Source organism: Alligator mississippiensis, chromosome 13 (genome assembly GCF_030867095.1).
Source record: "Alligator mississippiensis isolate rAllMis1 chromosome 13, rAllMis1, whole genome shotgun sequence".
Classification (NCBI taxonomy): domain Eukaryota; kingdom Metazoa; phylum Chordata; order Crocodylia; family Alligatoridae; genus Alligator; species Alligator mississippiensis.
The window spans coordinates 14,936,297-14,953,036 of NC_081836.1; the positions used below are offsets into that span (position 1 = coordinate 14,936,297).

Here is a 16,740-nt window from a genome sequence, read left to right on the forward strand (position 1 = left end):
CAAACTGTAATTTGAACCCTGGTTGTAGGCAGTATCTGAACCTTGTTTTATCATTACATAGTGATGAATTTCAGCTGCTGAGTTGGGGTTGGTTGGAAAAGAACAAGCTACTGTTTGGATCTTAATTTCCTAATGTGCGAATATTCAATTTCCATTCCCAAAACACAGAGCGTGTTCTTTTGACTTGCTAAGTACTATTAGTTGATCTTTCACATGAATACTGCAGGAGCAATCTAGCCAACAGCCTGACAGGGTTTGGGAATCCAATTTGAGAGTTTATCATTGCTCAGATATAATAGTGTCATTTATAAAGTGCTTCCCTGCTATGAGACTCTGAGCACCATTCAAGAACAACAGAGAAACATTCCAAGAGTTAATGAAAACACAATAAAATGTTGGAGGAAAATGAGGTAACTCCCACGTTGTGGAGAGTAAGTGAGAAATGCACTGCAGATGCCAAAATAATTGCACACAGGATAAATAGATAGAGGAAAATAATCCTGGCATAGGCAGGAAAACACATTTAGACCTCAGGCTTTTAAGCAAGTAAGAAAGGGCTGGTATATGAAAACAAGGAGACAGATTCTGTTCTGTTCTTTTGGTGCAAATTCAAAATAAAACTTCTCAAGCTGATGAGGTTTTCTTGGATTTATCATTGGGTTCCCTAGGAAAAATTAGTAGAGCCCAACAGTCCAGGTCCACAGGACGTGTTAACTGATGTAGCTAGCACCATTGAATTCAGTGGATTTACAGCCATTTATGCTGGCCATTCAGTACCACCAATGTTGCTAAGATGCACTGTTGGGTCATTTGCTGTAGGCCTGACATGCTACATGACTGCAGGGAAACCATCCATTGCAATCTTTCATGGGTGACATAACACTGACCATCAGCAGATGTTATTTGCAGACATGATGGGGATGGACCTATCAAGCTTTGGCATCAACTGCTGCCTTCCTTTTCTTTCTGGTGCTTTCTTTTAACCCAGCGTGTCAAAGATATGGCCTGTGAGCTAGATCTGGCCCATAGAGTCATGTTATCCAGGCTCTGGTGCTACCCATATGTTTCAGAGTGACCCACAGGCAGCATACAGGGTGTACCAGATGGCCCCATACATTGAATGCTGCACCTGCTTCAGCTCATGTCCCAGAGTGGTGGACTGGCTGCTGCATGCAGCACAACCCTGGAGAAGTGGTGGAGGCTCCCAGGGCCATGCAGTGCAGCCCAGTGGTGGTGGTTCCCAGGGATGGGTAGCACAGCCCAGCAGTGGTGGCAGAAATAATGCCAGTGGCTCCTGAGGCCACATAGTGCATCGCAGCAATGCTGGCGGTTCCCAGGGATGTGCAGTATGGTTGTGGAGTGGCCAGAGCAGGACTAGACCATACATGGTGCCCACTCTGGCCACTACAGGATATGTGCTGGAATATGGAGCCAGTCTGTGGGTCTGGCCCAGCCTGCAGACTGGACCTGCACCACTCATCCAGCCTGCACGGCCAAGGGGTTTTGACATCTGTCTCTTAAGCCATTGTCACAAAGTGAAAATATATCAACAAATGTAAGGACGGGCGTTGCATGCCAATGCCTGCCGGTGAAAACAAAAAGTCTGAAGAAATCATAGGAAATCAACTTAGCAACAATACCTTCTGCTGGTTCAGTGCAAGGTAAATGAATCCCCGTCCACTCAGAGCCTGTGCATTGCCAGGGTCCTCCTTCAGGATGGCGTTAAAATCAAAAATAGCCGTTTTCTTCTGGCCAAGGTGCCCATAGCATCGGGCTCTGGTAAGAAGGGAATCTTCAGCATAGCCCCCTAGGCAAGAGGGAAAAATGATGATCAAATACACAGGTAGAGACAGCACCCAAGCCATGCTGTTCTACAATGAGGTATTGGGTAAAATTCCCCTGGCTGGGAGTGGGGAAGGAGGGAATGCGTTGCTGTGGACCACAGATGCTCTATTGGGTGGGTTGTGGTGGCCCAGAAGTGATGTGCAATCCCTTGACACTTCCGTGTAATACAACTTGAAATTGAATATCAGGACTGTGGTTAGAAAATTGGTCCCTGATGGTTTTAAGAATAGGGAAATGTTATCTGAAGAAGGGCAACTATGTCCCTTGGGCCCCATTTAAGCTGTCTGGATCAAATTCTGATTCCCATTATGGTCTTGTATTTGCTCAGAGGAAGCCATCTTTGTCCCGTAGCAGAGCATGCAGTAGTGTGGTAGGCCTGATTACTTGCCCTGGGAACTGAAGGGGTCATGCTGGGTCTCTGCTTGGGGTGAAGGGAGAATAAAGAGATTGTATCCCACCTGAGACTTCTGGGATCATCAATTATATGCAGCCAGAACCTGAGCGGGAGTAAGCCAGTGTTGATTTGAATGGAGCAGGCCCCAGGTGAGGGTCTGGTCTGTTGGACTCAAAGTGTGTATGGCTCTTAAACATGTAAGAGAGGGCTAAAAGCAGGGAAAGAAAGGTCCTTTGTATGGCCCCCTGACCTGGGCCTTCACATCTGCCCAAGGACCAGCAGCAACCTGCCCCAGTGTCTAGACCAATGATGTGGTTTGTTTGCACTCTCTGTGATGCTGTAGTCAATATTTGCATCCTTGTGTTTTCCACACCTGAAGCTCAGTTTTGCCCTCCTTACTCACAGTGGCTCACACCCAACTCTGTGAGCAAAGCCACAGAGATCAATGGAGTGGCTCTGGAAATGGCAGAATCTACCTATTGGTCGACTGTGAATTTACTCTTCAGTTTCACATTGACGGGCTCTGCTTTGGAGGCTTATCAGTTAACTGCGCAAGGTGTCTCTCCTCTGAGAGCATAATTGGTTTTTAATCTATATTTTACAATGCCATTTATTCTGAAGTTTCTATTCTTTCTCTCTAAGCAGATGCACCTGAACTACAGAGGAAAGTAAACAGTAACTTTCCAAACAAAATCTTTAACACGATTATCTTCTCCAGGTTCGTGTTCCTGACCTTGCTCTTCCACTGGAAATCAAACAAAGGCTGCATTTGCTACAATTTAATAACCATAGGGGATGTAGGACTTTGAGAACATCTAGGGACTGCCTCTGCAGGGACAGGTTTCATTATTTGGTTTGTCAGCTGTAGCAATTTTAATTAGCTATGTACAGTGTCTCTACCTTTTGTGCTGCATGAAGATAACACACAATGCAACTAGCTAGATGAAATAAATAGCTCTGGCATCCTTAGTGAGTCTGACTATTTGCATTTTGTTCCACCCAGTCCTTCATAAGAAATTGAACTTATTGCTGAGGCTGGCAGATCAGTATAAATATTTGCAGCTAGAGTATGCCTTGGATGTAGATGCTAATACTAGGAATCCAGAATCCCAGTTACCTTAATGAGCTACCTATAGCCAGGTTTTCTCTCCAAGTATAACCCCACACTTATGTCAGGGGAAGGTGAATAGGTAGGATGGAGGGGAAAGGGGTGAATGGGTATAATGTGGCTTCCTCCTCCTTCCATGTGCTTCCTAGCATAGATGTCTTGGCATAGAGCAAAGTAGTCAGGCAATTAGTACTTCCCTCTTGAAGCAGGTAGGAACTGGGTGTGCATGTGTGTGTGTGTGTGTGTGTGTGTGTATCTACCATTCTATGTAGAGTTAACAAAAATACCTGCCAACAATTCTTGCTGCTGAGGATGGCAAGGTTTGGATCACTACATTCAGTAATAACAGCAGGCAGCCCAAGAACCTCTTAAGCCATTTGGCTGTGACTTATCACTCTAGATCCAAATCGTGGAACTACTAGCTGAAGTTGCTTTCTCTTATTAGCAGCTCTTTTATTCATATGGAATTTTTTGCATTTCTCTGCTAAATAATTTGGCCAAGGCTCTTGCGTCGCCAGACTCCATATCCCCAAGCAGAGGTGGAGAAACTGGGCTTTCAACTTCACTGGGTGGGAGAAAGAATACACAGTCTGACAGGGCAAAACTACAGTCAAACAGATGAAATCCAAAAGTGGCCTGGGTGCACAGTTACCCAGGCAACGAGCGTGCTACACGCACTCATTTTCGGAGGCAAAAGAACTAGGTAAGCAAGTTTCAAGGCTGTCATAGATTTGCAGTGAATTCAGGCCACAGTTCTTATTTTGAATTTAGACTTAGACTTTCTCGGCAGCTTTTCTGGAGCAAGACTCATGTCTGAGATCAGCTGCGTGGCTGTAGAGATGCTAGCATACGGTGTTCTGTAAAATACAGCAGCCCCGTGATAGAATGCATTTGTAGCCATCATATGAACTGAAAGAAGAATCCTGCCTTGCCTGGGGACACCACTCAGAGCACAATGGGGCTTAAGTGCTCAATAAAAATACTAGCACTGAAATCCACCTCCCTCTTTTTTTATTGCCAATGCAATGTATGTTATGTAGTATAGACTCCATGAACCTAAGGAAAAAGTCTATGTATAGCAACCACAATTGGCTTCACAGAGCATTGAGTCTTATGTGGAATGAGCTAGATGAGCTAGATGTACCAGTGAAATTAGATTGAGGATTGGATTTGGGCTCATTGAATTCAGAAAATGTTTGACAGAATTGGCTACTGGGAGATGAAGAGAAGCTTTCTCTCTTGCCTGTAAGGTACAAGCCTTGGCAGCTTTCTGCAGAAGAATGATATGCTGTGGTTAACAACTGAGCCTCAAACTCAAGGTTTGCTGCCCTGCTTTGCTATAGAATTCCTGTCTTACCTCAAGAAAGTCACTTTATTACTTTGTTATTCCTCCACTGAAAATGTTTCCCTGCCTTATAGGGTGGTTGCAAGCATAAATTAATGCTTCTGAAAAACCCAGTCAATAGGAGTCATGTAAAGATGGAGAAGAATACCAGCTGTGTCCGGGGGAATATGACACTACAGAGACTATGCAGTCCCTATGTAAACTTTGCCACAAACATTATGATTTAATTTGTTCTTTGAGTAATAAATGAAATAAGACTGCACAGTTTTGATGACTTCCATTACCATGTTTATAGCATCTGTATCTTGGAACTGAAAGTTATTAGTATTAATCATGTTTATTGCAGTAGATCATAAGAGCTAAACAAGCCTGGGCCTGTTATGTTTAAGCACTGTACAAACACCAAGAAAGAGGTGGTTCCTGTCCCCAACAGCTTGCAATTTAAAAGGCTAAGACTGACCAAGGGTGGATATCTGTCTGTCTGTGAATGTGGGTCTTGTGAAGCCTAGCAACAGCTGCATCATTAGTGTTCAATGCCTCAGCTTGATAAAGGCACTCATCAGTAGTATGCAGGGCAGCCACAATCTGGGCTGTCTTGCTTGTCCCATCTCTAAAGACTGTCTGCATGCTGACCTGCAACCTGTTCAGATGAGTCCATGGGCAGCAGAGAAGATTGCAACCACAAGGTCTGATGGTACAATTAGCAATAAAGAATTTGTCTGTTGTTATTAATGAAAAGTGTTCCTCCTACAAGTGTTATCCCATGCTGTCCTGGTTTAGCATGTTGGGCCATGAGTCTCATCTCCAAAACTAATAAGCTGCAGGTAGGTTGAAGACTTGCATCTACCTGATGAATCAAGAGTGATGTTATCTTGCTTGACAGTGGTGACCATGGTAGTGGGGTACATTGCAAGGTTCATCATATAATACATGTGGTCAAATGTAATTGGATATCAGTTGCCCAGCTGGCATCAGAGGACAACTGAGCTTGGGTAAAGTAGATGCTGTCTGCATAGATGAGCTTTTATGAGTGAGCGGGTAATTGGAAAGTCTTTGACATATGGGTTGAATAGTGTTGGTGCCACCAAAAGCCCTTTGTGGCTGTTGAGTCATTGTTTCCATGTCCTTACTTTATTTCGCATGTGCATCCTAAAGCATTGTCACAAAGGAATAGTTTTGTAGTGTCCACCACCTGTTTTGATATAACTCTTGACATTTTGCTTGAAAGACTGGAGGTCAAGACTACAAATTTAGTCCCAGTCCAGTCCAGAAACATGGCTCCTGTTTCAAGCTTTCTCAGAAAGCTGCTTTCAATATATTAAGTGTCATAACTTGGTCACAGGTGAAAGGCGCCCTGCTCAGTGTTCAGAGCCATCCTCGCTTTGGTGATATTCAATGGAGGATGAACCTTTCTGGTAGTTTAAAGGATACCAAAAGCAATGATATCACTGCTAATACTGCTACCTCATGTGAATCCTTCCCTGGCCTTTTGACTCGTACTATTATAGTTGTGCAGTACAAAGTGAATGCTGATCCACTGCCTTCCATGCAGTGCCATTTTGTGGCTTTCAAGCCACCAGCCTAGTCCTTCAAATTCTGCAGCTCAATCTCCAGGGTTGGAGAGGGGAAGCACAGTTTTGTGTGGAAGAAGTCTTCTACATGGGAAGGGAAGGGAAGGGAAGGGAAGGGAAGGGAAGGGAAGGGAAGGGAGAGTGAGTGGGACAGGGCAGGTATGGTGAGAAGCTGAGGTTGGGAGTGAGGAGCAAACAGCCACTTGGCATTGGAGAGAGAAATTCCAGTCTGAGCTGTAAGAAGTTCTCTGAGTAGCCCCAGATTCTTTCTTTGGCTGTTCCTGTTCCTATGGTTTGGGGTTTCTGACTGGCTCCTCTGAACAGTCAAGTGATCTTTAAGCAGAATACAAGTTGCTTAATCAGAGGAGACAAATACACTCTTGATTAGAGATGGTCGGGAATTTTTCCACAAACCATACTTCCTTGTCAAAATATATTTACTCATTGAGAGTGCAAGCATTTGCAGGAAGGGGTAAGTTCTGATAAACTGCCTGAGCTGAAAAAAAAGTGTTGGGGAAAAACGGGTTGGAAATTGTGAAATATACATTTCAGTGTTCTCAAAATAAGTGTCTGGTTTCTAGTTTCAAAATGACTCTTTTCATTTTGTATTTTCAGCATGTAGTAAGGAAAAATATCAGATATTCAGTTCAGGTGGACATCGGTACAGTCTGTTGGTTAATGAAAATACTTAAAATCTCAACTTTGCATCCTGCTTTGGAACAAGAAAATTTTGCAAAATCTTAGAATATGAGCAGTTGAGCCAAGTTAGTTTTCCTCTCCTGAGAAAGTATTCAACAACATTTTTTAAAAATGTTTCAAACTGTTGTTTTTAATTATTGAATTACATTTATGTGGGTCTATGGAAAAAACCTTTGAGTAGAGAAAAGTATTCAATAAAAAATAGAGGATGACTCACTGCCACCTAGTGGAAACCTATAAAGGGAAAAGTTTTCTTTAAAGTTAGGGGCATTCAATTTTTGACAGATCACCCAAGGCAGACTACTGTGTCTATGTGAGCCAATTACATAACTGGATCCTAAATTGAGAAGTATAGACGAGTCTTTGATTCTTCATGAAACAGTTTTATCCACCATTATATAGTGTGTTGAAATCTCTGGTTACAACACAAAAGCCAGGTATTATTTTTACTTGGCCTTAAATAATAGAACAATAGAAGATAACCAAACCAAAGCTTCTAGGCTCCCTTGCAATTCAGCTTATAATAATAAAATGATGATTGCCTAGTAGCAATAAATAATCTTATGCAAGTAAGAAATTATTTCAGCTAATCAGCAACAGAAAAGTTCCTTGCATGCATATCTATAGATAAATGCATTTTGCTTTTGTCCAATGGATCGAGTCTGAGACATTTTGGACAAAAGTAGGGATACCTACATACCGCGAGGTACCAGTGTGGCTCATGATGTTATTACTTAAGAGATGGAAACAGTTTTGTCCCTCAGATGGATGAAAAGTGGTAGCATTTAAAATCTGATTTTTACAAAGATAGGTCAAAATAAAAAGGATAATGCTACTGGAAGAAGATTAATTATTTGAACTTGGAAATCCAGGTACCTTTGCTGGATACAACATAATAACAGTAATTGTAGTAATTAATAATGATAATTGTAATAGTAATACTACTACTAATAATGTGTAGCCTTTACATCAGTCTTTTCTACCAGAGATCTCAAAGTGCTTCACAAAGGAGGGGAAGAATTATTATCCTTATGTAGCAGATGGGCAAGTCAAGGTGGATAAAGAAGAACTGACTTGCCTGGAGTCACTGATGGGGTCAGGGTTGGTGAGCGGAGGAGAACCTCTCTTTGCCTGGGTTACATGGACGTGTAGTAGGCCATGTGGCATCACTCTGCACTGGCAAAGAACTGTTTGTGCATAAAGTTTCCGCAAGGCTTTCCAGGGTCTCCCAGCACTCCTCTAAGCTACACCCATTTAAGGATGGGTTTACCAACACCAAGGAATTAAAAGTGCCGTGTTCAGCAAGGCAGGGGTCAATGCTGGCACAGAACCCAGGAATTCTGTTTTATTCCCACTTCAAGCCACTAGCCCACACTCACGTCTATTCATTTTTTAAAGCCTCACACAAAATGAATATCAACTGACTCTTGCATGACCCTCCTTGAGGAATATGTCTTATTTCCCTGGCTTCCAAAATAAGACAAACAATTTGAGTGGAATATGCTGTGCGTTCCTTCAATATAACCAATATGATTGTTTAATCTTTATTACAAAGTTAGTTTTGTTTCCCCTGTATTCTAGTCACAGAGTACATTGAGTGCTACTACAATACAGCACAAAGAGCATCCAAGAATAGACTCACTTAGATGGAGATGGAACACATTACTAAATCATCAAAGTCCAGCTCCCTCCACATGACAGTCACTGTTGCACCTTCTTAGTATATGGAATTTTCTATCAAAAAACCAGATCAAGCTTAGACTCCAGGAAACAGATGTGGGATTACCCTTTGTAAAAAAAGACTTTGGACAGAATATTTTACATCTGGAATGAGCATTACAACCATGAAATGCTTTACTAATCAGGCTTGGGATCAGCAGGGCCAACGATGCATATCTAAACACAAGATAATCGGTTTCTGAACATGACTAAAATGATGTGGGGAAAAAGTATCAGTAACACTAATATAAAAAAATAAATAGACAGATAGCCCTTGGCTTAGAGCAGATTGGTAGCTGCAATTAGAGTTATAATTTGATGCTTCCACTGCACCAGTCAGGAACAGAGACCCCACTATACCAAGGACTCCATAAACACAGTCTCTGCATAGAAGTGTTTACAATCTCATTAAAGACAAGATACAAGAAGAGAGTGGCAACAAAAATGGAGGAGGAAGGCAGGGAGTAACACTAACAAGACCTTCAGTTCTATAGATCCTCTACATGTGCAGCTTGCTGGTTGGGAAGTGAAGAAATGCATCAATATTGGCTTTTTCCAGGTAGCCACCATTACTTTATGGATTACTTAGTGGTATCTCAGAAGACTGAGTCTTCAGAGAGATGTGCAGAAAGGGAAAGAATTGGCCAGTAGTTAGTTAGATATATTAGGTTTTCAAATGCACCCAATGTCTTTTGCTGTTTCATTTGGGTACCAAAGGGGAGGCATCCAGAATCTCTGAGAAACTCAGGTGTCAAAGCCAGGGGCCGCAATTGAACAAGTGGCTGTGAGAGGAGAGGTGTGTTCCATTCGAAACGCGAGCGCTCGGTGACAAAAGAGCATGGGGTTCAGTCACATAAGCACAGGGAATTCAGACCCCTGCTCTAGTTGGCTACCTGGTTCTTTTTTAAAATTACAGTAATCGATTAAAAATAAAAACTGGATGCAGGGCAAGCCCTGATTGTAAAAGCTTGGGTGATATCATGCCAGGTATATAGCAGCTTCTTTCTCCTGGGACTGGAAAGAGCTGCAAAGCTGAATTGGGAGCCAGAGAAACTGCTCCCCATGGGAGGTTCCCCCGCCCCCTCCCCCCCACTTCACTGGAGAAGTGAGCTGAAGCTATGTCAAGGGAAAATCTGAAGTAAAAGGAAAGGGAGTCTGTCTCAAAGTTTGGGACTCAGTTTCTTTCCATCTTTTTCCTGTTCTACTTTTTTCTGAGTTTTGGAGTGGGATAATACTAAGGTGGTATTAATCCCTGGAGTACGCTGACCAGGGTTGGAGCCTGGCAGTTTTGCTGGAAGATTTCTGCCAAGATTAAAAACCTGGCACATTTGGGCCAGGGTTGAGGGTCTAGCACATGTGTTGCTATTGCAACTTCTTTTGGTTCAGCCTAGCCGTGTGGCTCAGTCCCAGCTGTATGTTTTGCTGGCAGATTTGGGCCAGGGTGAGAAGCCTGGCACATTTTCTTATTTGGTCCAGGTCTTAGTGCAAAAATGGCCTGGCTTTCTATTAGGGCTGTGCAAAGTTTTGGTCCCTGATTTGATTTGGTGGAGATTCGGCCCAATTCGACAGAAATTCAGCTTGATTCGGTGGCCAAAGTACTTCCGGTCCACTTCCGGCTTTGTCACCAAGCACATGGGGGGGGCTCCCTGCACTCCTGTGGGATGCTCCATGCACCCCAGCATCACAGCATTCATGAGCCACACTGGTACCTCGAGGTATGTAGAAAAAACTTTTAAAGTTTTGTCTGCGTCCAAATCGCTGATTCTCCGAATCAGCATCAACTCTTCAGATTTGGATTCAGCCGAATGGAATCAGGGACAGTGGTCTGAATCAACTAATCAAATCACTGTCCTCAATTCGGGGTGAATCCAAATCCAAATTGAATAGGGCCTGCTTCACACACCCCTACTTTCTATTGTTGCTTAGTTCAGGTCCAACGCAGAATGGCAGGCCCACTTTTGTTGCTCAGTTCAGTCCCAGTGCAAATAGGCCTGGGCCTTCATTTTATTGTTTTACAGCCATCGTGTCTCAGTTTAGCTGTGTAGCTGAGCCCTGCTGCATGTTGAGGCCTGAGCCAAGATAGGCCTGGCTCCCCATCTTTGAGTTCTTTTGCAATGTTATGCCCCCACAGAGCTAGGGATTGGGACTACAAATTTTGGGAGTGTGGTATGCTGACTGATGCTGCAAGTCATCCCTTCAGAGCCACCATGTAGAAGTGGAGATCAGTGCCCTACAGCTTCCCAGGGAACAACAAGGGGCCCCATGCACCGAAGAAGGACCTATACTCTCTTAGCTGCTCCCTGAGATGGAGCAAATCCCAAGGAGCAGCTCATAGGACTTTCCAGTCCATTGCTGCAGGGCAGGTATAGGGGTGCAGGTCCCTGGAACCAACCCTTTTGGGTGATATGCACATCTCAGACTCCCTGGGCATTAGGCCTCTGCAAAGCTGCTAGTATTTGCTTTGGATTTGGATTTGGGGGACAGTGATTCAATTCAGTGATTTGAATCACTGTCCTGAATCGATTCGGCTAAATCTGATTCAGAGATTCAAACAGGCCTCATCCCCTGCCCATTCTCACAGCCCCCTCCATGGCTGCCCTACCCACCCCCAGCTTTCCAGCACTTAAAAAAAAAAAAAGCCCCGGTGAAACTGAGGCTTTTTTTTTTTTAAAGAACTGGGAGCTGGGGCCAGGTGGGGGAGCCATGGAGAAGGGGGGGGGTGGGGGGGCTGGGAGAGTAGACGGGGTCAGGGGACACTCAGGGGGCTGGGGGAGCAGGCAGGGGATGGGGTGTGGCAGGGGTCCCCCCATGGTCCCCCCCCTCCTCTACTGCCCCCCTCTCCCCCCCGCTCCTTACTTACCAGCATGGAGTCTGGCTGCAGCTCCATGCGGTGGTGAATGGGAACTGCCCAAATCTCCAAAGCTCTCTGAATCTTTTCCAAATCAATTGAGAGAGCTTCAAATTGATTTGGACCTTTTAATTGGTCTCCTGATTCGATTTGGATTCGGAGATTTGGCCACTGAATCGGACTGAATCTCCTTCGAATTGAATCAGCACCCAAAGCTTCACACAGCCCTATTGGGCATGCGTGGAGTCTCCCTAAAAGGGGTATAAATTAGAGAATATACTTTGTAGTTAAGAGCATTTGAATTGGATTTGGTGTTTCCTTTGCTTTTTTTTTTACTTTGATGACTATAATAAACCTATCAGTTTGGGTTTACACTGCTTGCAAGGAGGATGCTTTGTTTATATGGGATACCCCAGCCATATTCAGTGATCCCAGGTTTCTGGGCGAGGACTGAATCCATAGAAAAAACTTATTGGGTACCCCAAAATTTGAACCTGGCCCTTGTCACTGCTGACTGGTACCCAGCAGAAGGGTTACATTAGTATCTTTAAATATCAGGCTTTAGATCTCTGAAGTGAGGTGCCAAAAATGAGCCACTCATGATCCTGGACACTTAATGTCGATCTAAATGCCTATTGTGTTAAACATCCCTCCTCACACTCCATGCTTTGTTTGGCAGCTGCTTCCTAGGGCTGTGCAAAGCTTTGGATCATGACTCGGATTTGGAGATGATTTGGATGATTCAGAGGCCAAATCTATGAATCTGAATTGAATTGCTAGAAGCTTTAGGCTTTCAAATTGATTCGGAGCTTCTGAATTGGTTTGGAAAAGATTTGGAGCCAATTCGACGATTTGGCCATAGAGTATAATGGGGAATCAACTAAATATCTATAACTTTGTTGTCTTCTGGCTGATTTGGATTAAACTTGCAGGGTTGGTAGCCCCTTCTGAGAGCATAATCTGTGCCAAGTTTCAAGGTGATAGGTGCAGGGGTTTGGGGAAAACTGTACCCCAAAATCGTGAAAGCAAAACTCATGTCACGTGTATATGTTAAGCCACAGTGGGGTGAAAACTGCAGGGATGGTAGCCCCTGAAGAGGCCACAAAGCCTGCCAAGTTTCAAGGAGATAGATGCAGGGGTTTGGAGGAAACTGCACCTCAAGCTGTGGACAAGCAAAACTCATGACATGGGTGACACTGTGTGTGTTAAGGCACAGCAGGGCAAAAGCTGCAGGCCTGCTAGCCCCTGCTGAGGCCATGAAGTCTGACAGCTGTCAATGAGATATGTGCAGGGCTTCTGGGTTCTGAGGTCCTGCACCTCTGGCTGCTGACAGGCAAAACTCGTGACATGGGTGCTTGCACAACTGTGTCTGTCTTGGGGCATGGGGGGTGGGGGTGGGGGTGGGGGGGCAGTTTGAAGCTACTGCAGGCCTGGCTGCTAAGCTACTGTGTTACCAATCAATCATGATTCACTCAGGGACCAGCTCAATACACAGTAGCTAGCTCATGTAACGAGTTAACGAGCAAGGACTAACATCTACAAAACCACAGACTAAGGAGAGGAAATCAGCTGTCCCAAGACAGAGACAGTCAGTTGCACAAGCACCCATGTCACGAGTTTTGCCTGTCAGCAGCTAGGGGTGCAGGGCCCCAGAACCCCCCTGCACCGATCTCCTCAACAGCTGGCAGGTTTCATGGCCACAGAAGGAGCCACCATCCCTGCAGTTTTCACCCTGTTGAGCCTTAACGCACACAGGGTCATCTATGTCACAAGTTTTGCCTGTTAGGTGCAGGGGGAGTCTGGCTTCTGGGGCCCTGCACCTCTGGCTGCTATCTCCTTGAAACTTGACAGACTTTGTGGCCTCAGCCGGGGTGACCACCCCTGCCGTTTTCACCCAGCTGTGGTGTAACACATATACGTGACATGAGTTTTGCTTTCAAGAATTTGGGGTGCAGTTTCCTCCGAACCCCTGTACCAATCTTCTTGAAAATTGGCAGGCTTCATGCTCTCAGCAGAGACTATCATCTCTGCAAGTTTCATCCAAGTCAGACAAAAACCCACAAAGTTATAGATATTTCATTGATTCCCCATTATACCCTATGGCCAGATCTCCAAAGTGGCTCTGAAGCTTCGGAGCCAATTCAGCTGAATCAAAGCGGGAAACCAATCCAGAGCTCTGAATCAGATTGCTGGCATCAGAACTGGCTGGATCAAAGCCGAATCGAATAGCTGCCTATTCGCACAGGCCTACTGCTTCTTCTTTTCCACTTTGCCCCATTTTAGGCCATCCTTGCACTAGAGGCAACTTGTACCAGGTGTACAACTAGCAAGACCAGGGTTTTAAAGGAATGCAGATCCATGATGGCAAGAGCTACTCTTGTTCTGCTTGATTTATTTATTAGCAGAACTTCCCAGGGCTGCCTGGGGTCTCCTCTGCAGGAGGACTGGGGACTCTGTCCCCAAAATTGACTGCGTCCAACTAAGAAACATTCCACCATGGCTGGGTCTTATTTTTCTTTGGTTTCTGCCACTTGCTGCAATGTTGCTTTGATCAGGTTGTTGGGGTGGAATATCCTTGGAAGCCAGGACAGTATCCCTCTTCCAGGGGCTGCAACAGTCCCATCTTCTCCACCAACTAATGGGGATGTGTAAGAGGGAGCAGTGGGATGCTGCAGCAAAAGAAGTAACAAGAGGTTGTTGGTGCTTAGACCAAGCCCTGCAGGGAGGTTTGTAGCCATTATGCCAATTTCCCACTCTTCTGCCCCAGCACTCCTTCCTAGTGCCCATCAGGGTGAGGAAAACTACCTGACAAAAGCCCACAAGGGAGCCTAATCTGGCAACTTTGGCAGCACATCAAAGACCCAACTGATTAGAAAAACTCCTCTGAGGACTTGGTATGGTGATATAACTCCAAAGCAGCAGCACAATGGGAGAGAGAAGAACCTGGATATGGGAGATGCTGGGATGCAGGAACAAGACCATTTAGAAGTGAAAGGAGGATAAGACAGGGTAGAGCTGGAACAGTACCTTAGTTACGATAATTACTCAAATGAGTCTGTCTCATGTATTGCCAATATACTGTACCTCAGGATGTGCCTCTAGCACTCCCTTTTCTCTGATCCTGAATAAAATCAGCCCAATTAAACCAAGGTGTCTGGAGAGAAAGTGCACAGTACATTCATCCAGTGGTTACACAGCATATCTTTCTCAGTCACTGGCCTGCCCGTTCCTTTCACAGCAATTTCGATAAGCTTCTTAATTTTCCAGGGTTGCAATCAATAGCAGCATGGTCCCAATTAGATGAATAAATCATGGGTGCCATTGTAAATATTTTCTCCCAGGGAGGTCACAGAGGGCAGCCTTCCACACAGCTGCCTGCAGAGCAGTGTCAGGGGATGCACTCCTAGCAATTCCTTTTCAGTAATGAGGCTTTTATGACTCCTAAACTTCCTCACCAAAGGTTATTAATGCTCTAAGGATCAGTCCTCATCAGAGACAATGCCTATTTCTTAGCAAGTATGTGCAGCAGGTGGGAAGCTGATAAGCTGCAATCCACTGCCTCAGAAACTGAAACATCTCAATGCAATTAGCCATTTTTTTTTTCATATTCATAAACCGATCTCTCTTCTCCTGGCTGCTGCTGTCATAACATTTTATCTGAGCAAAAGTCAAATTTCCATAAGAATAGAGTGCTTCTCAGAACATGTCAGAGGCATTTCCAAATGAGCTCAGCCTACCACTTTGGGAAACGCTGAGATAATGTTTCAGGACTGATGCTTGCAGCCAGGTGCAGTCACTCTTTGGCAAGGACTGAGTCTGAAACATCAAGGGGGCAAATGCATCAGGAAACTTCAGTGTCAAGCAGGCAGGTGGTCCATGGCACTGGCCATATTTATGACAGATTCACTCTGAAGAAACAGGACCTATCAAATCAGCATCACCGTTGAGGGGCTAAGTGGTGTAATGGTTTAGGAACAGGATAGAGCTTTTTCCATCTAGGTCACTAGTTTTAGCGTGGCCAAGTTTGGTACTAATCCAATAGCCATTCCACTGGGCAACTGGCTGCCCTTCTCTGGCTTGGGTGATTTCTGTGAACTGACCCCTATGCCAGCAGTTTCATCCACAAGGCCAAGGAATTAATGGACACAACAGCTGCCCTTGCTTCTCTTTTAATGACCCTCTGTCTTACTGGCTAGGTACAGACATTAAAAAAGCCCAAGGTGGAATCTGTCAAAGTTGCACGGTTTTCTGTAAGTGGTGTAGTTTAGATTGGTAACGAACAGAACACACATTCGCCCTTTGGTTTTGGGACACATGTACACCAATCTTAGACTGAGTTCTGCCGTTTTTAAACCAGTCTGTGTGTGCCAAATTTATGTTCTGTTATGGGTATAGACTGGTTTCCGATCACTTATACCATAAAAGTGTAGTGTCTGTACCTTCCTGTTATTTCTAAGGAACAGTTGTGCTGATTTTTTTAAATGTACATGCACCACCTTCTCTAAAAGGTTTTAAATAATGGGAAGCCAGTTCCACAAGAGGCCCTCATGTGCTTCTAAGTAGAGGCCAAATTTTTTCCCTCACTGGAATCAAGTCTTTTTTTAAAATTATGTTCCTGATCAGATCTTTTGGATGTCATGCACCAAATGTAATTAGAAGCAACCAAATGGTTAAAAACTTCTAGGGTTACCCTTGCTATAACACTCTTTCTTTAAAATATCCACAAGATGCAGCTTCTCAGGCTGGTCCGCTGAAGCCTGTGGGATTAGCTGGGTTGAAGGGGTTAGTCTCGGGCCTCTATTGTCTGATTATCCACTGAGGAAGAAGCTGGATGAAATGGGAATGTGAAACCAATGGAATCCCCAAGGTTGAGGTCTTCTGAGCTTTTGCTTCCTTTTTCACATGAGGACATTGTTTTCATTCCGGGCTCAAATTAACATAATGGAAGCAAGCTGACACTTCAGGAGCACTAGTCAAAAGAAGAGACAAATCCCACCATTTCCTTTCACCCCCAAGCCAGAAAGGTAAGATGGTACAAGAGATTATTCTTTCCTGAGAGTTACTTTCATGTTTTTTCCATGTAACCTGTCACTCTGTGAAACTGGGTATGTGTTTCCTTTCTTGGGCTCAACCAATTCTGTGCTTTTACTGATGCAGTCATTTGCTGGTTAGAAATTTTCAGCAAAAGCACATTGTCTACTGGTTATTGAA

At 44.4% G+C, this 16,740-nt stretch overlaps 1 protein-coding gene across 1 annotated transcript in view; it reads right to left on the reverse strand.

Annotated features, from left to right (window-relative positions):
• Positions 1-16,740, reverse strand: part of TTC34 (tetratricopeptide repeat domain 34) — a 54,047-nt gene that overhangs the window by 21,865 nt on the left and 15,442 nt on the right. The window contains exon 5 of the mRNA XM_019493955.2: positions 1,641-1,807. Within this exon, the coding sequence (XP_019349500.1) occupies positions 1,641-1,807 (167 nt within the window). The remainder of the gene's footprint in view (positions 1-1,640; positions 1,808-16,740) is intronic.